This window comes from Aplosporella prunicola (genome assembly GCF_010093885.1).
Source record: "Aplosporella prunicola CBS 121167 unplaced genomic scaffold K452scaffold_62, whole genome shotgun sequence".
Lineage (NCBI taxonomy): Eukaryota > Fungi > Ascomycota > Dothideomycetes > Botryosphaeriales > Aplosporellaceae > Aplosporella > Aplosporella prunicola.
This window is the reverse complement of record NW_022983590.1, coordinates 11,448-34,667: the sequence shown is the minus strand read 5'-3', so window position 1 is coordinate 34,667 and position 23,220 is coordinate 11,448. Positions and strand designations below refer to the sequence as shown.

The window sequence follows — 23,220 nt, the reverse complement described above, 5'->3', positions numbered from 1 at the left end:
GCTATATATAGGCGCTGGGAGATAGCTAGTTTGCGGTCTTTTTCGGTGCGGAAAGCTACCGCAATAGATCCTGCAAGCTGGTTTTCTCTCTTCTGTTTAGAAGTTAGCCAGTAGGGTTTGCCTACGGTTTGAAGTCCGTTCGAGAAGGTAGAGATCTCAATCTTTATAAAGTCTGAGATATCGAGGTCGTTTAGTTCCTGGGTGGGAATGCCGTGGATCGCCGCTTTATACTAGGTTTCGTTTGTTTTAGCCTGACATTGCGGGAAGATTTTCCGGATTATATCGATCTTATCCAGTAGAAAAGACGCAGGGAATCCGTGGTTTCCCGTTATAACAATGTTATTATTTTGGGAGAGACGAACGCCTGAGATAACGGTTTTCCCCCGGTATCCAGCTGTTTCGAAGGCTTTATTCAGCCTAGTTCTTGTGTCGAGTAGGCCAAAGAACTTGTCTAATCCTGGGTTAGGAAAAGAGATTTGGTGTTCTTTGAGAGTAGGCTTAGGAGCGGGCGGAGAGGTAGTTCCGGGCTTTTTCCTATTGGTAACAAGATTGAATCCGGTTTGGTCTGAGGGGAGGTTCCTTGTAGCTGCGGAAGCGTAGCTTTGGGGGTTTCTATGGGTGGGGTTTTGGCTAGGTAGGGTCGGGGTGATTATAGGAGGGGGCGTTCCTAGTTTTCGTACGTTTGTCTGGAGTACTCGGGAGGTATTTTCAAGGGCTTTTACTTGCGTAGCAAGAATAGACTTAGAATAGTCTATTTTTCCGGTCTTCGTGTAGTCTCTGAAAATAGAGAGAAGGTCGAGGAGGCTTTCTGTTTTGTCGGTATCTTGTTCCGCGTTAGCTGCCTTTAGAAGGTAGTCTAGTGAGGCTTGGAGCTATTCAGTAGAGGTTTTGGGAGCGGGAAGGTTGCTAGGATAGCGGGTCCTTTTAATGTTTTTATCTGGCGTAGCTAGGAAGGCGAAGATATTCTCCCGCTGGCGCTTGCCGTGGATAGGGGTGGGGATAACCGTTGGGGATTTCCCGTTTCGACGGATAGTCTCTGGGGTAGGAGTAGTTTCCATTGGCGGGTCTTCCCCTATAAACTGGGGCTGGGTCGGGTTTATTTCTTGTTCCATGTCCGTATCTTCGTCCGTTAGGATTGGGGAGGATAGGATAACCCTTGAGCGGGTTAGGGGGGGCGTGAAGGAGTCCTCCCGGATATCAGGGGGGCGGGTTTCCATCTTGAGATTGGCTAGGTAGATATTAGGATCAGCCTCTAGGTTATTGTTCCGGGTAGTCCGGGGGTGAGGATTTATTCTTGGCAAGGAACACCGAAAAATTTTCCCTCCAGGCCGGGGGTAAAGCTAGTTTGTTTTCCCGTTGCAGCGCAACAACCAAGGCCTGCGGCCTAGTGCAAGTTGGGAGGGTAAGTAGGTTGGCTATGCCGGTTCGTTTGGTACCGGATTTTTGTCCCTAGGAGCGCTGGTTGTAGCGTTCCCTTCTGCGAAGATAAAAACCGACTACTGTCCAAAAGGTTCGCAGTGGCGGCAACCGACAAGTATCTTAAGAAGAATGTCCATTCCCATACACTTGGAAAATATGCTCGCTGCATGGTTTGGGCTGGCTTTTCAGTCCAGTACGGTCTGTCTGAGTGTATCCCATTGGAGAGAGATCCCGAGTCCAAAAAGATCGGTGTTTCTTCAAAAAGTTACATCAAAGTCCTTGAGCAGATGCTAGAGAGAACGCTGGATCCTGACATGCAATTCGTGCATAACAATTCTTCCATTCATACAGCGAAGCGTGTCAAAGCGTGGCTCGCCGACCGTGGCATCTCCAGGTTCGAATTGCCTCCGTACTCGCCAGACCTCAACCCGCAGGAAAACCTTTGGTTCTCACTGAAAGCGAAGCTGAATAAAATGCGACCTTATCTGCTGTCCATGAAAGATGACGCAGACAAAGTGGAAGCTGAGCTGACTGAGTGGTTGCCTCGTGCTTGGGACCGTGAGGAAGTTGGACCCGGGCACTGACCACTGACGCCGAATTGTATATTTAGCATACAGTAGGTGGAGGAGGGATCGTCACGGGGCGGGCCGCAACCCCGCAACCCGCTCTCGCAGATCAACAACCAAAACTTCCCCCTCTTTCCTTCTGCATTAAGGCTTGCTTTTCAAGATTTAAATGCAGTAAACTCTCCAGGCCTGATTCTCCGACCAAAGCCTTCCAAATTTACGTAAGCCTTAACAGAGGGCACAAACGCCTCGGCATCTCGTCCCATCCCCGACGGCGCCACCCGCCGCATCACGCCCATCGAGTAGCGTCCCCATCATCCATCGCTCTGCTACACAATGAAGCGCACATTGCAGCAGCTGGAAACCGATGGCGGCAAGTGTGAGCTGCATGCACCCACACCGGCGCACACCCCTGCTCCGGCCTCTCCGCCTTCGAAGCGCCCAAAGACACAGCACCAGCCGCCCAGTCCCTTCTACTATGACTCCGACAACGCCATACGGCTGTGGCAGGAAGAAGTCGCAAGCGAAGGAGAAGGAGTCCCAAGCATGTCCAACCACGACATCGAGTCCGAGGGCATTGCCACGCCGACATTGCGACCGTCGACCCAGCGCAGCTCCACCCGCCGGTCGCGTTCCTCGAGTCCTGGAAAGTCTGTCAGCGACTGGATCTATCGCAGTCAGCATCTCCACAAAGCCAGCATCGAGGTGGGCACAGATTGGGATGCTGTGCCGCAGCACTTGCAGGCAATCATTGATGGTGCCGTCGGCAAGGCTGGACGTGAAGCTGAAGCCACTGCCAACGAGCAGCGCATCCAGGCCATCGCAGCACGATACCATCGCGAATCACGCGATTTGGATCACCGGCCGGTGCGTGAGACTGAATGGTCCACTCTCGTCCACAATCTCGTGCGAGACATCGCGCAAACTTTCCACCCTGGCGAACTCCAGCTGCACCAGGGCACAGGTATGAATAGCCATGGGCTTGTACAATTCAGCTGCTAACCGCGAGAAGATTGGAACGAAGGCCTTAAGCCTCCGACCAAGATCTACAAGGTCCCTCTCTTAATTCCCTCGAAACGCCAACTACCTTCGCCGGATGGCTCGGCCCCAAAAAGCACACCACAGCCGCCCGCACCGATCAGGTTCGACATTAAGACGCCTCGCCCGGATACTTCAGTGTCACTTGTGTGCACACCTGCCGACTTGGCGATAAGCCAGACACTGGAGGCGCTGCAGGTCGGTCAGCAGCTGATTAGCGACCCGCAGGGCCAGGGCGGCGTCTTCCCCTTCTTCGTCATCGAAGCGAAGACTGCGGCCACCCAGGGCACGTTGTATCAGGCCCAAAATCAAGCGTCGGTGAGCGGCGCTTGCGCAATCAACATTTTAAGGAAGCTACAGCAGCTCGTCGACTCGAACTCTGATACGCCAATTGGTGATGCTCCAAACACCAAGGCTGCAGGTTCTGAGACACGAAGCAATGCAACGACAGGTGCCGATGCTGCAACCGATCCACCCTGCCATGAAACTGCGACGTCCGTCCCGCCAAGCAGCGAGACCAGAGAGCCTGGTGTTCCTGAGCATGGTGTTGCGAAGTGTGGTGTTGCTGGCGGCAATCTCGACGCATCCGAGATCCACCCCGCATCAGATCAGTCCACCTCAAATCCCTCTCCATTTGTGACGTTCTCTGTCGCGACACAGTGCTCTATACACGAATTGTGGGCGCACTTCTGGACATCCATACCCGGTCCTTGTTCCGTAGCAACTCCGCCGGATCCTGTATTCCCTATTCTGTCAACGAGCCCGGCTGCGGTCTACGGTACTTACGGGATGACGAAGCTTGCGACGTACGATATCTGCTCTCGCCATGGCGCGAAAATTACCGAAGACTTGGTACGCGTGATTGTAGCGGTATTGGCATGGGGCGCAGATGGTTTTAAGAGAAGCTGTTGGAAGAGAGTTGAAAAGATAGGCCTAGAAACCTGAAAGTAGTTTTATAAAGGAGATTAGAGTAATTTCGTACCTTTCCAGCAAATGGTTTAGGTCGGAAAACAGTAGAGAGCATTATAAACCGCCGGTTGGCCACTCGTCTCGCACCCAAAAAAATCTCCGGGTCACTACGATGCAATTCTTAAAAACTTGGTTTCGCTGCTATCGGGTGGCTCGAATGCTACGCGGGTTTTTGGGTCGCTTTCGCGGCTACTACTGCTGCTGTCGCGTTCACTGCAGTTGGTGTTCCTGCCGCGGTCGCGCGCTGCAACGCAGCGGATTCTCAATGCAACTTTGCTATGTATTACCCCGCATTCTATATTTGCTCCCTTGCATAGTGGAAAATAGCTTTTAGACCTTGTGATCATGTCGCAAGATTTTACTTCCGTACTTGAACCTATGGCTATTAAGTCTATCTACAGCTATGGCAACTTCTAACTCGCTTGACCATTACGCAACGCTCGAAGTGGCCGTACCGGCGAGCCTTACAGAGATCAGGAAATCGTACAGGCGACTCGCCTTAGTGCACCACCCGGACAAAAACCAGAACAGAGCGGACGCCACCAAGCAATTTCAATGCGTAATACCTTTTAAGGGAATCACTGGTCTTAAATATAACATCAATTGTACTGATTAGAGCTTTTAGATTGTATCTGCTTGGGAGATACTTTCCGACGAGGCCAAACGGAAGAAATATGACTCGACTCGACATACGACCCGTTCCGCCACTACGGCAGATGTGCGCAACAATACTGGGGGTAACAGCTCGTCTAAGTCTTCGGCCGCTGGGAAGAATGGCAGTGCCAATTCTAGTAAACCACAGGAACAACCGACAACGGAGGGAGCTGAGGCATCTAAGCGGAAACGCGATGATTATCTCCGCTGGGAAAGGATACAAGATGACAAAATTTTGAAGATCCGTAGGACTGTAGAGAAGTTGAAGTCAGAGATTCAAGCTCACGCTAAGCAGGACAAAAAAGACAGGGATAAAATATCGCAGCAAAACAGTTGGTGGGCATCCCTCACAGGACAGCCTAAGCTAACAGATGAAGAGAAGATGCATATGGAGAATGAGTCAATACAGAGAATGGCATCGACCAGAATCAAGACAAAAAGGCTAGGGCAGGCACAGAAGGAACTCCAGGAGCTGGAGAGGCTCAAAAACTAACAGGAAAAGGCAGAAGAAACTAGGCTCCAACAAGAAGCCGTGGAAGAGCAAAAGAAGTGGTTTGAGGAGTATATTTTGTTACTTATAATTGAAAGAAACTACGTTTTCAGGGAAGATAGGGGTATTGTAGTCACAACGGAAAAGGATAGTAGATATGTGGTACGTAAGTGCTGATAGTTGATAAAATACTTTTAATAACAAAAGACACAAAGCTAACTGCTTATGCAGCTTAAGCCCACGATTTTTGCCAGGTTCTAATGGGCCAAGGGACAATCGCGGTGCTTATTTGGCTTTTTGTTTTAAAAACCCCAATCTTCGAAGAGCTTTGGCCTGAATGTTCCAGAGTGGCAGCCCAAGCTCTATGAGCCTTTCTCCAAATTGAGCTAGCATGGTTTTTACCATCTGTTCGGAAGGGAATATCTCTCTACAGAAACGGAAGGTCACGCATGACCAAGCTTCTTTCCAGGATTCCACTGCGCTCAAGGCAGAGGGCGCATACGGATCCATCCCTTTAGCTATGAGGTAGAACGAAGACCTCATGGCATGCTTCTTTTCCGGTTTGAAAAGTTGGATTTGGGCAAACTTGCTGAACGTGTAAAGTAGTTCAAGGCTATCCCAACTGTCCAACTTGTGGAGGAGTATGACAATAGTCCCTCCAGGCTTGATTCGCTGTAACGAGAAAACCAATTGGCTTAGTATAAGTCGGGAAGCTTCGACTTGCTCACGATATGACTGCCGAGGATGGTTACGGAGTACTTGGCCGTCGCAAATTGCTAGGTCAAAGGCCTCGGATAGATAGGGTCGTGATTGTATGAAAGCAGCCGCCTCGGGGTGATCAGGCGGAATGCTAGTGGCACCCATTTCTGACGAATGCATCGTGATATCTGTGAAAAGAATACGAATTCGAGGGTCAGAATGACCGAAAAGGAGCTTATGACCACCCTTCGAATGTGGAAGACTGATGCCGTGAATTTCGGCCGTGGGAAGACGTTGTCGTATCATAGCGGAGAAGCCTCCTGGAGCCATACAAAGATCCAGAACTTTCGGCGGATCTTTTTCGCAGACAAGTTGAGATAGAAATCCAGTAGCATTTTCCATCTCATCGCCGATTTGCTGCATCATATGAAAGAACCAACGTTGTTCTTTTGGGCCAGCCTCATCTGCTCTTTTGCGCTGCTGCTTGAAGTAATCATCTCCTGAGGGGTTTGCCCAACCCTGAAATAGTGAGAGAAGAAACAATCTCGAGACTTTTGACACTTACTTCGTCCCTCAGAGCCGCGAGTTCCTTAAAAACTAGGACCCGTTCGCATAAGAACTCCCTTATGAGGCGATTTGGACTAAAATCTTCGCAAGAAGTGTCATCCATTGTGACCCGTTGTATCTAATCTGCAAATTTTCTCTCTATGGGTCGACAGTATATGTAGACATATTTGGAATTTAAATGTTCAGCACCTTTCTGCTGCAAAATACTAATTCTACTTCATGCAGCAACTCAAGCGCGCATGCGCATAACTGCATTAGACAGGAAATGTAGCAGCGCCGATGCACTAACACATGGCATATCCTTATTGGACCACGTTTCCCCGATGTTTATCGTGCATTGTGGAATTTTACCTTGCTTCTAACACAGACTGGATGGATCGGTGGATGGGAAAAAGCAATCTATTAGAGTGAAAACCGTCTTTTAAGTGACTAGCAGATATAATGCCCACCTTCGATACAGTTAAGCCGACAGAAAACCTACAGGCCATAGCTTGTTTTTCTTTTCTGTCAACCATCACCACCATAACTATATTATCTCGCTTAGCACGAACCCTGTCATCACTTTGCTTTTTCAACATCATGCCATTCTCTCCTATTAGTGGAACGATAGTCACCTTTCTACCCAGGGAGGTCGTGTATTTAAGCAGACAGTTTCACTTAATTTAATGCGACAGCAGTGTCCAGCTTTCTCGCACTGTTCAACAGGAAGGCAAAGGGGTTGGCTGTGCTCCGGATTATTTGTGCCAAATATGTATTGTTTTAAGATGTACTGAGCCAGGAAGATTTCCCTCTGTCGGTAGGCTGTAAAGGACGCACTGGTTCTTCTACCTCGTTCTTACTGTTGGCTATACCAGAGACACTAGATATGTCCGAACGCCGAGTATGCTGGTTATGCTGTGCCTGTTGGGTAAGCTCGATCTGATGGGTATACTAGTGTATTGGTAAACTAGGTCGGGATTGGACGGGACCGGGAATGGGTACGTTTATTGTTATCATCCGAACAGACGCCACGTCACCCGCCTGAGAACATAATTACCCCAAAGATGACATCGCAATACGGTAAGGTGGAAATTGTCATTACTACAAAGCCAGCTGTTCAGCCAGGCCTGTAGATTTGGGGTTTGGCAATCGAGGCTACCGGCGCGATCGCATCGCGCCGTTGTAAACGCCAGCTCCACACCCCTCCCCCCTTTTGACTGCTGGTGGATGCCATCACCGTTTTTCTCAAAAGTTTTTCTGCTTTTAGGTTTTGTGCTGTCTTCGAGGCGACTATAGTGAAGAACCGATCTGTAGGTGTTTCCTTCCGCAGCTGCTTTCTCCTGCGCCGCAGGAATTTCGCGAGTCATGTGATTGAGTGGCTGCCCCACACTTCACTGCTAGGTATGCCAGGTATATTGGAATTACTCTCCAAACAATATATATTAGGTTAGAAATCGCTAAGTCGCAAAGCAGCTTAACTGAACTATAACGTAATAGCTATGCTAGGTGTGCTTGCTTCTTTAGTTAGGTGGGTTATATGTAATAGCGCTTACCTTATGAAGTATGCAGATCTTTTGGTTCTCGGTGAAGCTTAGTTGCAGGCAAAAACCTATGTAGAAATGCATGCCCCACACCCTTGGCAGCCGCTTTCTCCTGCGCCGCAGGAGATTGGTTTATCACGTCATTAAAATATCCGTGCGTTGGCCCCCCACGATCGTTTGCCGGAAAAGGCTATCAACGCTATAGATGAAGCTATCGCCCCACCAAAGATGGAATTGAGGGATCGAAGCAGCTCTTAGTACTAGGGCAGGGCACCGGGGTTATCATGCATGATCGGTACATGCAATTCATCTAAAATCGAACCGAATCGCCCAATCGAGAACGCCTTAACCTACACTGACGGCAAGGCGGCAAAGCCATCCCTTACACCTAACGTTTGCTTCATAGACTGTAAAGTTTAAAGTACAATCTCTCACCACTTAACAATAACTGATCCAATTCATCGCAGCTCTGCAAAGCACGAGATTAGGCGAAGCGTACAGAAATTTTACGCGCTAGATATTGATGTCGAGTTTATGTGGGCTCCAGCCCCCGTAGGCATTACTGTCTAGGATGCAGTAAACGAAAGAGCTACTATGACTTACCGATGCCACTGCAATATCCATTCTGAAGAACTAAGGATCACTGAAAGTGAGAAAATCGCTAGTCCTTGGTGCTTGGTGAGGGGCATGTCACCATATTAGGCGCTGCGGTTGTATGTGCAATAATCCTCCCTCACTCTAACATCTTCGCTCAGATCATTGGACCAGCAGCACATATGCGCCAAGCATGGGTTGTCTTACAACGTAGTACAAACAGAGGCCAATATGCTAATAGTGATAATATGAACGGGTAACGACGCCGTCAACATTTCTATGACACCTTCCTTAGCCACTTCAGCCACGATAGCACGTACAGAATCCCTGCGCCTACTTGTGTTAGCGACGGTTGACAGATGTGTGATTTGGCTCTGCGCATTACGTATTCAGTTGCAAAAACTTTATGAATCGGCCAGGTGGTCCACGTTTTAGCTTGTAAAAATAACGCGAAATTCTGTCACGTGTGTAGGGCATCTCCATCACACACGTCTCGCACAGTATTTAATATACAATGGGAAGGGGGTTGGCTGAAAGAGGTCTACCATGGTTATTTTTGCTGGTTGGTTGGACCATACGAAAAGTGGATGACGCTGGATTATTAGAGCGGCTAGCTGCGAAATATGTCCACACAAGATACTGCGCAGTGAGGTGCTCTCTTGGAGAATCTCACGAAAAACTAAGACAAATTTGACGGTGTTGTGAGGACCAAGCCACTAAGAATTTTAGGGTAAGGAAATGATGACTGTTAATAGCTATGTGAGGGTTAACAGGTATACGCAGATCAACAGATCATAAATCGAGTTCACAAGACGTGGATAAATTTAACAAGACCCCCGCACCTCCTCGTCCTCCATTTGCCAACTAGCTTCGGTACTTAGCACGATAGCCAATAGTACTAGAGCCTTTTGATGCTACGTAGTTCTGTTGCCCGGGGCGACGGATTTTAGTAAATTACTTCGACTCAGTTGGATTGAAATGACGCCGGCGACGAGCTGAGTAGCTGTCATTGAAACTGCGTAATACCCGAGGCAACGAACTGGGAGAGGAATAAGTGCCGCTTTCCACTATAAATAGTTTTGCAGCTTCGGCTTTTACTCTAGCTCCACTAACTACAACTACTCCACGAAATCGGCACTTTCACAGATAAGTATTACTAGCTGTTACTTTATAGCTGGCCACGAGGACTATTTTTCCAGCTTCCGTAACGATACAAAGTCCCCATGGGAATCCTCAGTTCCCCTCGGCCGCAGGCAATGAACGGAACAAACCGAAGCCCTACTAATGGCAAAAGAGGCCACACCGATAACCAAACACTACATGCTTGTGAATTAAGGGGGAAAGATTTAACTCTCCCGTATGATCCACTGTGGGATCCGTGGAAAGCCGTACTTCCGTACGAAAAGGTTTTTGGGGATGGTAGAGGAGGCAATTCTGTGTCTACCAACCACGGATTGAGACAGCCTTCGAAGTAAACAAAGGGTAGTTGGCACAATGTGATTCTGATTTCGGCGAAACTGACAAGTTTTTTTTTTAATAGTGTGAAGCTGGGCGCGAGGAATTGGACGCCGCTTATCCCCCTAAATCACTACTACCTATGGAGGTATATATGCTGCTATCTAAAAGAACACGTTTTCTCTTTGAGATCCTTATTTCCTTACAGTAGATAAACGTGTGATGTAAGGGAGTTAGGTTGTTGTGTAACAACTAACTGTGAGGCTGAAACTAAACGCCATCCAGCAAACTTGTTAGGACCTTTTCCTATTCTATTTTGTCTTTGCATCTGCGAAGCTCAGTTAATAATGGACCAAACAATGTATTTATTTCAAACTTGACATCGTCCGTAACGAGTTCCTTTGAATTTATTATCTCTTTCCATAGTTCAACGTATCTTTCAGCCAAATCCCAATCCTTTTGCGGTGCCATCATTTCTTTTAATTTTTCTGCGTTATTGGGATTCTTATATAGGTCTGGATTGTATACAACTGCCCTTGCTTCCTTAATGTTTTTCATGCCCGTGACGTACACTCTAGACAATCTATCAGCTTTCTCATCTATCGTTTCATCGTTTGTTTCTTTCGGCACCACAATGTCTTGATAAAAAGCTATAAAAGGCGTCTTTCTATATTTTTCAAGCGTGATTCTTTCAACCTCTTTAAAAAATTTTCTCATCTTATCTGTTCTGTCTAGTATTTTACATTTCTCCACTATAATTATTGCAGCTTTGTATGTTTTGTAAAACTTCATGACACCTACAGATGAATTTCGAATTATAGTGCTCTCGTAAAGTAGTTTATTGTACCTTAATGAAGTGGGTCGGTCGAGATCAATGAAGGGTGTTCTTTTCATTATAGCTAGAAGCTCTTCGCAAGCCTTTTTTTGTTTTTCAGTTAAGTGACCGTACCGTCCTTTAAATAACCCTTCGGATTCTTTACTGGTATAAGTACTCTGAGGTTCTTCATCGCTTTCGGAAGTTTCGTCGCCGATACGTTCAGGTTTCTTATTAGCTGTAGGTTCTAACCATCGATTTCTATTTCCGTGGTAGTTTCTCAACGATCTCCTTCTATTGTTACGTGCTTTCTCCTCAATGGAGGCAAGGGCCGGCGCTGGATTACGTTCTGGGTCCACCTTAGGCAGGACATAGGTTTGCGGAGATTCCATGACACGCAATATCGATAGATGTTGATTTATCTAGGGAGTTTGACTGCCTATATATACTTTATTTAATAAAGTGCTATCCAAGTAAGTTACGGTGGCTTTTGTACCTAGTCACCTATTATGTAATGAATGTGATCTCGTATGATTACGGGATGAGTTTTTTTATTGTATCTATAGGTTCCTTTTTTGAGCAGGCTCTTTTATCTGACTAAAAACCAGTAGTGTCAGTCACTATCACCGAAATAATACACATTTTAAACTTTACGGTTGGCTGTTACAAGACAGCCTTACTCACGAACATTACTCTTGTTTACCCACCGCAAAGAGATAGTACTAACAGAAAAACAAACATGTTCTTCTATATAACAGCATATAAACTACCATATGCAGTAAGAATTCACAAAGACAAGCAGCATCAAATCCCCGCGCGCCAGCTGCATAACTATATTTTAATAACATTGCGGGGTATCTATACTCATTCGTCGCTTACAAAGTTCTCCAACCATGAACAAAATTACCATATGACTCACTAAGCAAGGCTATGTAGTATCGGTATACTGCGCTGAGTTAAATGCATCTGTTGAACCAAAAGGCGGGCCCGCGCATTTGATGCGCAGGTTTGAGTGACCTATATATTCCAACAACATCCATCGTAAGGCTAAACGAGATGCGCAACTTATAAACAGCCCAAACGCCTAAACTGGCTTCCCAATAACTGGTAATTTCTAATATCTTCTCTATCGATCCTTATAAAGGATTTTCTTTGTTCCCTAAATTAGAAAGACGAAATAGAATTCCTGAGACCCTTCTCACTGGAGGGCCTAGCTCGTATACTCTAAGGTTTCAGTGATCAAGATTGTGGAAAGCTACTGGCTAGGCTAGGTAATAAAACAGATCATTAATCTTTCGACTTTTATGCTTGCGCTCTATATTGGATTAGGGAAAGCAAACGGCGAGCAGTTTTGGAGTATTAGAAAACCAATAACAAAAATGCCTACGTTACCGCGCCTGTAAACCTTACTTTACGGCAGACCTCCCTACTGTCCGAGCAAGCCAATGGCCTAGAATGGAACGGCGTCCCCTACAGAATGATTAGACTTGAGGAATTACCTTTAAGGTTTCCAGAGTCAGCTAAAAGATGTTATTGGTGTGTAGGGATTTACAAGTTATGGCAGGATATTAACAGAACAGATTGCCTGGTCCATAGCTTCCCCAGAAACTGTAAGGTGACGGCAAAAAAAAAAAAAAAAAAAAAAAAAAAAAAAAAAAAAAAACACCGAAAATTCGTCCCTAATTGTAGAGAGAGGCGTGTTTGAAAAGTAGACTAGAGAGGGCGGTAGGTAGCCTATTCCTCGCCTGTTGTCCAGATTCCTCTAAGATAACACACGTTTTCAGCCTTGCTGTTGAAGGTTACACATAAACCTAGCCCTTTATACTACTATCTTCCACCAACTACAAGGGAAAACGCTTCCGGAAAAGCACACGTGTTATTCTAGGTAGCGATGTATATATATATAAAGCAATTGCTAGCAACAAATCATGAGGAAATAAGCACCTTTCTTTTTCTCCCACCGATTCGACCATACCTTCTCCGCTTCAAGCTGCTCCAAGCCAACAAAAAAATAGGTATGCTGGGTACGCCATGTACGCCATGTATGCCATGTATGCCACGCATTACACACATGCTAGGATTAATAGATCTTATGGATGTGATAGGAACTATTAAGATACAAAGCGGTTAATTGTAGAAGACATATAATAGGTGCGCTACGTACAGTATGTTAGCATTCTAGGTGCAGAATGTAGTGTCTACCTTCTGAAGAGGGTAGGTCTTTGTTGCCTGCAGCCTACCTGCACTACAGGGCTAAACAGAACTGCAAGCGTGTTGTTTTCTCTTGCAACTCAAGAGTCTTCGCGATTCATGCGACGCAAAGGGCTTTAACAAGCAAATGGGCTCTGAAAATGTAGCAAAGATGTCTTCATACAATCAGTACGAGGAAACAGACACTAACGTCCCTCCCTGCGTGGCGAAAACCCCACCGTGCCGAAACAGCTCCAACTAATTAGTGTGGAGGTATATAAGATACTACTAGAAGGACACGTTTTCTCTTTGAGATCATTGTTTCCTTGCAGAAGATAAATGAGTAGTGCAAGGGGTAAGGCTGTTGTGTAACAACTAAATAATGAGGCTGAGAAACATGTGTTATCGGAGTGATCCTGGCTGACACAAAGTGATGACAGGGTTAGTGCTAAGCGAGACAATATGGTTATAGTGGTGATGGTTGACAAACCATAACCCGGATACTGTGTCCCATTACTACAAGTGAACACTAGACTCTCAGTATAGCATGTATAGTAGCCTGCTAAGTAGCTACTATTGCACAATTCAGCCGCATCCCTACCACTCGCACAGCCCATGAAACTAAAGTGTTAATATCTCTAACGTTAACAAACTTATTGGATTTGACGGCTGTGAAGTGGTCACGCCACGATTGGATTTCAAAGGAGTAACTGTCTGTTACAAGTATACATGCTGAGTGAGAATTCAAGCGCTCGCTTGTAATAGTAGAACAAAGTACAGCCTCCGTTTAGCAGCATCACCAGTGCAGGTGCTCGGGCGAGCCCGGGTGGAACTTCTCAAAACGGTGATGCATATCCACATATGGGGAACACTCGTGGTTTTCCGCACTTCTGATGACTCACGTCTGATAGCATAAACAATAGTAGCCAGATCGGAGTATGAGGATCAACTTGAACTGCCGGTCAAACCTCTATCTTGTATCCCGTACATTTATACTGCATTCTCTCCGCCTACGAGGGCTCTGGCCTGTTGCATCACATGCCCCAAAACCGTATAATCGAGATCAATCTTTCTGTCGGAAGGTTCGTAATCTGGTGACTGAACCCCGGAACTAGTGCAGTGCTGAACCGTAGGCTCTGGATACCGCAACACAGCGGTAGTCCCTCCATCCCTTATACGCGCCAGTAAGAGTGTTCCTTCTATTTCGCCTCTTGTAAGGCTAGCTGTAGCTCCTGGAGCGTACGGAATTTCGGCTCTGATATGGAGAGCTTCGAATTGCGTAACCACCTCAGCAAAATCTCTTAGGAGCTTCGCGGCGGCACGAACCTTTGCCTGCTTGCCGACAATTTCAGAAGGTACATGTATCTGCCCATGGCTAGATGTTTGATGGTTGGAGTCGTTCTCAGAAGCGGACAGGTCGAAATCGCAGGTCCAGTCTTGAACACCTGCTCGCCTGTCGTACTGATCACTTGCTTGAAAATGCTGACGTGAGGCGCCCTATATAGAAACATTAGTCGAGCGGCGAATTTTGAGATTGACTACCTACCTCTTTATGTAGTCCCGTTGCTCTGGTCTTTACATCTCGCATCATCCCTTCCAGCAAGCAAAGTTGTTTCTCAAACGAAATGTTCTCGAGTGGTGGTATCTTATCAGACAAGAACGCTTGTTCACGGGTCTGCGATAGAGAATGTGAGGGCTGACAGAGCTAACTAGCTATTGGTCCGAACCTCAGGTGATAGTTGCGCCAGAAAGCTATTACGGTTATAACGGACATTATTTGCAGGCTGCTGCATATGCAATAAAAGACGGGTGATATAGGTGAGATGGGTATACTAATCGCGCTAGGTGTGCCCCGTATGCAATGTTTGCTAGGTGTACTACAGTATACACGCAAATACCTCGGCAAAGTCGCTGCTCTTCCCTGACACATCAAGATAAACGACGTTCCAAATAAACCCCTCCACATTCGCAACGTGTAAGGTTAGAGTAATAACGTACGGACTAAACAGTGCAACGCAGCCGTTATTGGGCAGAAACTATCTAGGCTAGAATGTGATAGGGTCTTCAGCCATTTCTATCATCACGATCGCTATTAAACATCAAATGCTATTGGTTACTACCCTCAATATAACAGGTACCGATGCTTGTTTTTATTCTGGACGATCTTTTTCCCAACGTCCTTGAAGAATTCTAGTGTATAGCCTTATACAAATCAGTTATCGACAGGGGTTTTAAAGGACATATAGTATTTCCTGTTCATTCTACCTCGTAACTATATAAAAACGAATGATCTAACGTTACTTAAGTCCGTAGCACTTTTCTAGCGCTTATGAGCCTCAACGTATAAATGATAGTTTATCCAAGTGTCGAGCATCGGTTCCTGGAACAACCCACTGTCCTGTTCTCCTACGCCGAGCGAAAGTGCCTTTACCCTCGCTCCCATATTCGCCTCCATATTCGCTTCCATCCTCGCTTCCATCCTCGCTTCCATCTTCGCTTCCATCTTCGCTACCCTCTTCGCTTCCATCCTCGCTTTCATACTCGCTTTCGTCGCTTACTTTGGCAGCCCTTGTGCCCGATTGGTCATTCCGGTTTCTGCAGCACCCAGTTTATTGTCAATGACTGCTTGTCAGGCCGCTGCGGAAGAGCTTCCTAGTGGCCATACCAATATCTGATGGATCGACGAAGACGCCGCTCACTAATGACCTGGCGTCATTTTGTTCTGCCGTTGTTACCGTGCCGCGCGGAAGGCTTGTCCGAAATTAAATCCTACGTTGTGATTCATCAGTTTTAGTGTATCCCTTGAGCTTAGCTTGTGGAAAGACCTCACCTAGCCAGAAGTATAAGCGGGAACCGTGGCTAGATATCGAGGTAGCAATAACCCGGACGTCGTTTAGACTACTTAACTATAATCTCGCTAGATATGCGTACGAGACGATTGCCTAAGCGTGAGAACGAACCACAATAACCTGGAGCGAGGAAAAAATGCTTCTACGTAATATAATGCACCCTAGAGATAACTTGACAAGGAACTGAATCAAAAGCGACAGCCGACACGTCATTACTTCGGAAAGGATGTGTGAAGCTAGGCGCGAGGAATTGGACGCCGCTTGTCCACCTAAATTACTACTACCTATGGAGGTATATATGCTGCTATCTAAAAGAACACGTTTTCTCTTTAAGATCCTTATTCTCTTGCAGTGGATAAACGTGTGGTGTAAGGGGTAAGGCTGTAGTGTAACAACTGACTGTAATAAGGCTGAAAAAACGAGAGTTACCGGAGTGATCCTGGCTGACAGGATGTAAACGCGTTAGAGTGGACAGGAATTTGACTCGGTAGGTAGTTGGGTGCCGTCTGGTTTACCTAGGTTCGGACAAGGCTGAGCCTAAGTCCCCGAATACAGCCTCATTAAAGGACCTTGAAACTTACACAGCCTCCCCTCTCCCTTTCCCTCATGCACACACAAACCCACTCAAGTGAGTCACTTAACCCTCGCCTATGGCAAGACGATATTGCGACTGCATGCAGGCGTGGCACGTTTGACAGCTGTTCCATTTTTAAAGATCCCTGTCTAGCGGTTACAAGGCAGAGTTCGTGTTCTGGAGATCGTGCCAACGGAAGAGATGTAAATCTTGTTCTTATGACTAGTTTATCCAAGAACTACAGCGCAGCTGTTTTTTATCCATACTACTCGCTCTTACTGTCATCTCTAAAGGTGTATATCTAACCTTTTTCTGCCATACACTCACCTCAAATCCTCAGACTGCAGATACCAACATGAATCAAAGCATATTCGGAACCATTAGACAAAAGCTCTCACACAAGGAACCAAAAGGCGGATTCTCTTCGCCCACATCGGATCTATTCAAAACTACCAACTTCCAGTCCGATCCCTTGCCGCAGTGTTAGTTCTTAATTCAACGGTTGGAGTTTTGCTAGGTGGTGCTTTTGAGGCGTTCTTGTTGAAGGGGATGTTGTTGTCATTGTGTGTTCTTTTCTGTTGTGTTATAGTGGTGGACGGTATTCTTTTTTCTGCGTCCGCAGCTCGGCCATCCGAATTTTTTGCTTCATGGCGAGCACCGGGGGCCGTCTCAAAGGATGAGTGATGAAGAAGTGAAGTATCTGGTGAAAGGTTTTGATGAGCGCTGTGTTGTAGAAAATACATCGGCTACAGGATATGTTCGGTGAGGCTGATAGTATGATCAGGGCTAAGGTTTTGAAATAGGTGAGCTGAGACCGTTGGTAGAACTTATATCACATGTTCACGAAACTGCTTTCTCACAGCTTTTACGCCAGGACAGGAAATCGTCTTTTTCTCTCTTTTGGAGGCCTACAAAACGTGGCATTCCCTAGGGGCTGCGTAGGTGATTATCCTGCGCATTTATTTCTCTGAGATCTAGTTAAATCAAAGCGCGTCGCAAGCGGAAGTGTTTGTCATGGGCAGGCTCAAGTCGGGTCCCACGGGTCTTCACCACGTGACCATGCACAAACCCGCACTCCGCCACCAGCGCCTCAATATCGCACTTGACTTTGGTGGATCGAGAGTCAAGTCATCATGTTAGTTTGATATTACTAAATTAAGCTTTCGTACAGGTTGGGTTACTACTTAGTTCGATTTAGTTTTTGAGTTTTTTCGACCTCCTGAGCCTAGGCGCGACGTTACACAAGACCATATGCCCCTAAATCCGTCCTTCGCCGGGTTAATCATAAAGAGCTCACAAGGAGAAAATCCATGCTACGTAGTTGTGAGGGCCAGTGCAGTATTGGAGTCAAGGGTCTTGACGCAGGCACGGGCGGCAGCTGCCGCTAACGAGATGATTGCGCGGTACGAGCGCCATGCACGGCTTTTAGGCCTCTGCATCTCGTCTGTGTTGTCACATGCGAAATACGGTCTGTTCTCAGGAGCTTGGGGGTTGGTGGCACTGGTGAGTCGGCAGAAGCCGCATTGGATGCATTGTTGCAAGCACCAAGAACCAAAGCGTCTTTTCCCACTGACGCCAAGGCGCTAATCTGAAACGGCGCGGAATGTGGGATCTGCCGTTGCCGCGATGACTAATACAATCGGTAAGTTTATGAAACCAAGCCCGACCTCATAAGGAACTGACTACAATGCCCTCCAGACCGAGCCTGACTTCACAAAGAACCGACTTCAATGCCCTCCTGCACACTATCTTCAGGAAATGCTGTCAGCTCTCGGAAATGAAATGGGTGCTCTGAAAACGCCAGAGCAATGTCTCAGACGATCAAAAGATCGATGCGACTTTGACATCCTTAGAGGTTGATGAAAAGATCCGGCGTCTAAGTGAAGCGGTCTTGTCTTCCTTCAGGAGGAATTTGGAAATGAACCCCACGACTGACCTTTCGTCCTTGCTCGAGAAGTATGCAAATCGTACCCGGATAAGCGCGAAAAATTGAGGAAAAAGCGGTCATCCTCCAGTTCTCAAGGTTAGCCACCTAATCTTCCAGCTTATCAATAATGTTAGTTAATTTTAGACAAAACATCAGTACCATCAAAGCGCCAAAAGCCCGTACCAAACACATCTCAAACGCCACTTGAAAAATCCACGGAGGCTGCCACTTCTCCCAGCCAAGTTCATATACACTTGGAACTGGCCCCTGAGGTCAAAGCGATCATCGATACCTCTAGCCTGGGCCAGGTCTCATCAGCAGACACCCTAGTATCTGCTCCAACCTTCGTCTCCGACCTTGAGCAAACTCTACAGAAAGGAACAACGCTTTCACAGTACGGCGATCGGAATATTGTTCAACTCAACAACAAGACCATTGTAAAGCACGGGCTTGGTCTAGACTGCGACGAAGCACATGTCATGAACTATATACACCAAGTTTCAAAAGACATACCACTACCTCGCCCTCTCGGTGCGATATCTATCGATCATCACACCTACATATTTATGACCCTCCTCGAAGGAAACTCTTTGGATAAGTTCTGGTCTTCTTTGTCTAAAGAGCAAAAAAGCTCAGTCCAGAGGCAATTGAGCGCTACCCTAGAGAAGCTAAGGTCTCTACCACTGCCTTCAACCTATTTTGGTGGAGGTAACATCCCTTCCTGCAAAGACACCAGGAAATTCACGCGTTCCAGCCAAAGTACCATACAAAATGAGGCCGACTTCAACCAATTCCTACTCTCGGGACCTATAATAAGGTACTCCCAGACTTATATTCAATTTCTGGGCTCCCTCCTTCGGACAGATCATCGGATCGTAATGACACACGGCGACTTACACCCTCGGAATATCATGGTCAAAATTGGGACTAATGGGCTTGTGGAAGTAACCGGTGTTGTTGATTGGGAGCTAGGCGGAGCTTATCCAGAATACTGGGAATACGTAAAAGCTCTTAATACAGTATCGCCGATTGAAGAAGACGATTGGAGCCTATATCTTCCAACGAAAGCGATAGGGGAATATGGGGGAGATTACTGTATAGATCGTCTTGTTGGTCAGTTGTTTTGCTGAGGGGAAGGTTAAGGAAAAAGGATTTAAAAATATGAAGCTGGCGCGAGGAATTCGATGCTGCTTGCCCTTCTAGGCTTTCAAGCGAGTGTGCCGCAGTCTGCGGAAAGACAGAAGAAGTATATATCCTCGAGGTAGTTACGGCAGACGCCGCTCATGACAAGGAGCACGCTTTTCCAGGAAAACTTTCGAAATTATTTAACTTGACAAAAACGCCGACGCTTATGTAGCACTACGCCGAGCGAGCCAAAGCGTCCGGGTTTCTGCAACCCTAGGCTATTTTTCTTGGGATATAAGCATTGAAGGATGAAAGCAGGATGAACTAGACAGGGGAGAGTGTACTGCCTGAGATAAGGTTGATGTAGAGCACTTATAGTCACCTCACCTTCTCAAACGCGTCTCCAGTTGCCAAAGACTCTTCCGATGCCCCTGATCATGCCGTTGCAGACACAATAATCGTGAAAGTTGCTGCAATTTCTTTTCTAGCGAGAAAGTAAATGAAAGCGAGATACGTCTGTTGCTCTTACTAGCTTGTGTTGACGGGGAGTAGCGTCATTGTGTCGATACAGCCCTGATCATCTTTGACGGCAAATGAACGCCTAACAACCTCGGCGTCCATGTTGACGATATGACAGAGTTGATCCAGATAGTAGCAATACAAGAAGCTGCTAGCAGCGAGGGTGCGACTATTGTTAATGAGCGAGCATGAAGAGAACGACCTTCCCCCATCTTCATCGCTGAACCGACCATTTTTGGCCGTTTCCCAACACCATGGAGACTCTCCAGGAGCCCTTGTATTACTGAAAGAATTTATTTTTCCGCCCCACTCAATGCCGCAACTGCAAGTGAGCCCGCACCTCTGCGTTTGCCCACTGTTTCGGCTCACTTGAGGAACCTGCTGCACGACGCCGTGACAACAACCACAACACGCAAGTAAATGGCTATGGTCCTCCTCACCCGACGTATCATAGGCGCGTGCATAGTCGCGTACGTCTCATCCACTTAGTCCGGCGTATTACTCTCAGGAACGGGCGGGTAGGCACCGGCTCCCCTAGAAAACGCACACAGGTGCTCCCATCCGTCCTACACGCATAAACCAAGCCGACTTTCAAGCAGAAACAGCTCCGTGAGATGGGAGTACTGCTCGCGAAAATGGCGCTTGTCATTTTGCTCGAATCGCCGCCGTCGTAGAAGTGGAACTAGGTCTTGTCCCAGAAAGCGCGGTAGTATCAGAAGGTACGGGTTTCGAAGATGCGGCGGATGATCTCGGCTCAGCCATATCTGATAGGCACCATGGCGTGCCTATTGCCCTGGTACCAGGCGTCGATGTCGGGCTGCTGATTCACGGTAACTTTGGCTTCCGGGTATGCGGCGACTAGCTCATCGGCAAAGACCGTGCCTAGCAGGCCCGTAATGGCCTGGAAATGGTACTGGTGGCAGGGCGTGTTGGCATTGTGAAACTCGGGCTGGAGGTGCCGGCGGCGAGGCTAGAATTGTTGCAAGTGCCAGGCAATGCCGACCGCGCGGGGAAACATTTTTACATACGTCATCTATATCTTGAGGCCGGAAACAGATCCATCCTAAGCACGATCGTCGACTTGCCCATGTACAGCCCCGTCTGTTGCTGCATCTTAGTCGCGGGCGAGATGGCCATGCTGAGCCACGACCCAATGCCCTGAAGCCTGCACCACGGACTGCCTGTGTGCTTGGGCTTGGTTGTAGATAAATTCGACGCCCGGCATCAGACAAGAAATCTCAGCCACGGCGCTCAGCAGACTTTTGAACGACCAGTTTGTGTGCAGCACATCTGCAGCTCTAAACATAGCATGTCGCAGTGGTTTTGAACTACTTCTTTTAACCCTCGGTCCTATCTCATGTATATACCATCTACTGTCCTTCTCATACTAGAATACACCTATACATCTCGTTTATCGTTAGATAACTACTGCTGTGCTACATCGGTAACGTCGTGTAACATTAACAGCAACCCCGCGTTTACGTGAAATTTTCCTCGCTCCCCTACCACTTTGCGAAAAGCAGCAATTAGCATGGCACCACCAACACTTGATCCATATGTGGCTCTGGGGGTATCTGGAACGGCAAGTTTTGCGGAGATAAAACAAGCCTATCGGCGATTTGCTTTACAGCATCACCCAGACAAGAACCTATATCGGAAGGATGCAACAGAGAGATTCCAACGCGTAACTCCCCTATAATTCCTTCCTCACGTTAACTGATGTTTGTTCGATTAGATATCAGCTGCATGGGAAATACTCTCAGATCAAACGAAGCGAAACGCGTACGATGCAACACACAGACAATCTCATTCGACTACAAATCCGTCTGCTAATACTACCGCAAACTCGAATGCCCGCGGGTCTGCCTATGACAACTTTGGGGAGCAGCCAGCACAACAGGCCACAACAGGAACCGAGGAGTCGAAACGGAAGCGGGAGGACTATCTCCGCTGGCAACGAATAAACAATGACAACATACTCAAAGCTCAAAAGGTTGTAACCAAACTGGAGGCTGAAATACGAACTCTCGATAATCAGGACAAGACAGATCTCGCGAAAGAGGGTCTAGAGAACAGTTGGTGGAGGGTCTTCACGATGCAACCTAAGATGACTGAAGACGAAAAGATGCACATGGCTAATGAGAAGTTTCAACGAATGGCCGCGAAGAGGATTAAGCTAGATAAGTTGGCAAAGGTGCAGAAGGAGGTTCAGGAACTCGAGAGCCTCAAGAAGCAACAAGAAGAGGTAGAAAAATCTAGACTTGATCGGGAAAATGCGGAGAGTATAAAACAGTGGCAGGAATCAGAAAGGAGGAGATGGGCACAAGAAGAGGCCGAAAGGCTCAGGAAGCAAAGGGAAGCCCAGGAAGCGGCTGCGCGATGGGAGCGAGAAATGGCAGCGGAGAGATTGGCTCGAGAAAAGGCAGCTGAAGAAGCCAGAAAGCAGCGGGAACGGAAAGCAGAGGAACGTCGAAAAGCCCAGGAGGATGAGTTTGCAGCTTTCTTAAGAAGAGTCCACTCAGAGCGGGAAGCCGCGAAGGCACAAGCAAAGCGAAAACTGGAGGAGTTGAATGCGAAGAGAAAAACATCATCCAATGGTAAATTTTTATTAAAAGTACTTTCCCGTACATCGGCTAAATAGGCTAACCGGTTTGAAGGCAGCAACATAGGGTCAACGGGTTACAGATGCGGGAGCTTCGGAGTACATAATATACCGACGGCTGCACAATCACCTTGTAGGCACAAATGCTGGTGGGACCGGATCGAGGGCCGTTACACCTGTGGTCACTGCACTGAAGTGAGGTACAAGTTTGCAATGAAATGCACCCGTTGTGGTAGCATTGCTTGCCCCAGCTGTATGAGAGCTCTCAAGGCTGGAAAGAAGCCGACGAAAAAGAATCAATTACCCCCTGAAACGGAAGACTACTGGGAGAACGGAACCTATCGGAGCACGGATTACGATTATGATTACAGCTGGGATTAAATCTTCAATGTTTGAAGCTGGATAGGATGCAATTTGTCTGGAATGCGAAGTGAACAACTGATCATGAGTGCAGTGGAAAGTGCCATTATCAATTAAATGCGCATATTCCTAGGATGAGATTAGTCGTAGCTGTCCTGCTGTCTACTAGGATAAAACTAGCGACACTACATTATCAATTTGACCTTTCTTTTCTATACACACCAACTCTGTCCGCGGCGCCACAATTCTCTGCCGGATCACCAGAACACGTAACCGAGCAATCCCCCCC

The 23,220-nt window shown here is 47.2% G+C and overlaps 12 protein-coding genes across 12 annotated transcripts; 6 read left to right on the top strand and 6 right to left on the bottom strand.

Annotated features, from left to right (window-relative positions):
* Window positions 1-872, bottom strand: K452DRAFT_345027 (uncharacterized protein; the record flags this gene model as incomplete). Its single annotated transcript, XM_033545440.1, has 1 exon — window positions 1-872. A coding segment is annotated over one exon (642 nt), but the record flags the coding sequence as incomplete, so codon positions are not given.
* An 858-nt stretch (window positions 873-1,730) lies between these two features.
* On the top strand, window positions 1,731-1,901 carry K452DRAFT_210298 (uncharacterized protein; the record flags this gene model as incomplete). The annotated part of the gene is made up of 1 exon (XM_033536159.1): window positions 1,731-1,901. A coding segment is annotated over one exon (171 nt), but the record flags the coding sequence as incomplete, so codon positions are not given.
* Window positions 1,902-2,321: 420 nt separating this feature from the next.
* On the top strand, window positions 2,322-4,079 carry K452DRAFT_322661 (uncharacterized protein; the record flags this gene model as incomplete). Its single annotated transcript, XM_033544535.1, has 2 exons — window positions 2,322-2,949; window positions 2,998-4,079. 2 exons carry the CDS (start codon window positions 2,322-2,324, stop codon window positions 3,966-3,968), a joined length of 1,599 nt encoding a protein of 532 aa, XP_033391801.1. The 3' UTR covers window positions 3,969-4,079.
* A 316-nt stretch (window positions 4,080-4,395) lies between these two features.
* Window positions 4,396-5,278, top strand: K452DRAFT_362769 (uncharacterized protein; the record flags this gene model as incomplete). Its single annotated transcript, XM_033546535.1, has 2 exons — window positions 4,396-4,551; window positions 4,618-5,278. The coding sequence occupies 2 exons, from the start codon at window positions 4,396-4,398 to the stop codon at window positions 5,137-5,139; spliced, it is 678 nt and encodes a 225-aa protein (XP_033391800.1). The 3' UTR covers window positions 5,140-5,278.
* A 143-nt stretch (window positions 5,279-5,421) lies between these two features.
* K452DRAFT_362768 (uncharacterized protein) lies at window positions 5,422-6,505 on the bottom strand (the record flags this gene model as incomplete). The annotated part of the gene is made up of 2 exons (XM_033546534.1): window positions 5,422-6,354; window positions 6,401-6,505. 2 exons carry the CDS (start codon window positions 6,503-6,505, stop codon window positions 5,422-5,424), a joined length of 1,038 nt encoding a protein of 345 aa, XP_033391799.1.
* A 3,772-nt stretch (window positions 6,506-10,277) lies between these two features.
* K452DRAFT_345020 (uncharacterized protein) lies at window positions 10,278-11,177 on the bottom strand (the record flags this gene model as incomplete). The annotated part of the gene is made up of 1 exon (XM_033545439.1): window positions 10,278-11,177. One exon carries the CDS (start codon window positions 11,175-11,177, stop codon window positions 10,278-10,280), a length of 900 nt encoding a protein of 299 aa, XP_033391798.1.
* A 2,788-nt stretch (window positions 11,178-13,965) lies between these two features.
* Window positions 13,966-14,566, bottom strand: K452DRAFT_313486 (uncharacterized protein; the record flags this gene model as incomplete). Its single annotated transcript, XM_033543666.1, has 2 exons — window positions 13,966-14,472; window positions 14,522-14,566. 2 exons carry the CDS (start codon window positions 14,564-14,566, stop codon window positions 13,966-13,968), a joined length of 552 nt encoding a protein of 183 aa, XP_033391797.1.
* A 3,750-nt stretch (window positions 14,567-18,316) lies between these two features.
* On the top strand, window positions 18,317-19,455 carry K452DRAFT_354100 (uncharacterized protein; the record flags this gene model as incomplete). Its single annotated transcript, XM_033545866.1, has 3 exons — window positions 18,317-18,365; window positions 18,482-18,597; window positions 18,634-19,455. 3 exons carry the CDS (start codon window positions 18,317-18,319, stop codon window positions 19,453-19,455), a joined length of 987 nt encoding a protein of 328 aa, XP_033391796.1.
* A 386-nt stretch (window positions 19,456-19,841) lies between these two features.
* Window positions 19,842-20,071, bottom strand: K452DRAFT_303056 (uncharacterized protein; the record flags this gene model as incomplete). Its single annotated transcript, XM_033542675.1, has 2 exons — window positions 19,842-19,920; window positions 19,980-20,071. The coding sequence occupies 2 exons, from the start codon at window positions 20,069-20,071 to the stop codon at window positions 19,842-19,844; spliced, it is 171 nt and encodes a 56-aa protein (XP_033391795.1).
* Window positions 20,072-20,723: 652 nt separating this feature from the next.
* On the bottom strand, window positions 20,724-21,106 carry K452DRAFT_303055 (uncharacterized protein; the record flags this gene model as incomplete). Its single annotated transcript, XM_033542674.1, has 2 exons — window positions 20,724-20,939; window positions 21,041-21,106. The coding sequence occupies 2 exons, from the start codon at window positions 21,104-21,106 to the stop codon at window positions 20,724-20,726; spliced, it is 282 nt and encodes a 93-aa protein (XP_033391794.1).
* A 394-nt stretch (window positions 21,107-21,500) lies between these two features.
* Window positions 21,501-21,758, top strand: K452DRAFT_238130 (uncharacterized protein; the record flags this gene model as incomplete). Its single annotated transcript, XM_033537640.1, has 2 exons — window positions 21,501-21,653; window positions 21,705-21,758. Coding segments are annotated over 2 exons (207 nt in total), but the record flags the coding sequence as incomplete, so codon positions are not given.
* A 306-nt stretch (window positions 21,759-22,064) lies between these two features.
* On the top strand, window positions 22,065-22,476 carry K452DRAFT_303054 (uncharacterized protein; the record flags this gene model as incomplete). Its single annotated transcript, XM_033542673.1, has 2 exons — window positions 22,065-22,214; window positions 22,276-22,476. 2 exons carry the CDS (start codon window positions 22,065-22,067, stop codon window positions 22,474-22,476), a joined length of 351 nt encoding a protein of 116 aa, XP_033391792.1.
* Window positions 22,477-23,220: the final 744 nt, after the last annotated feature.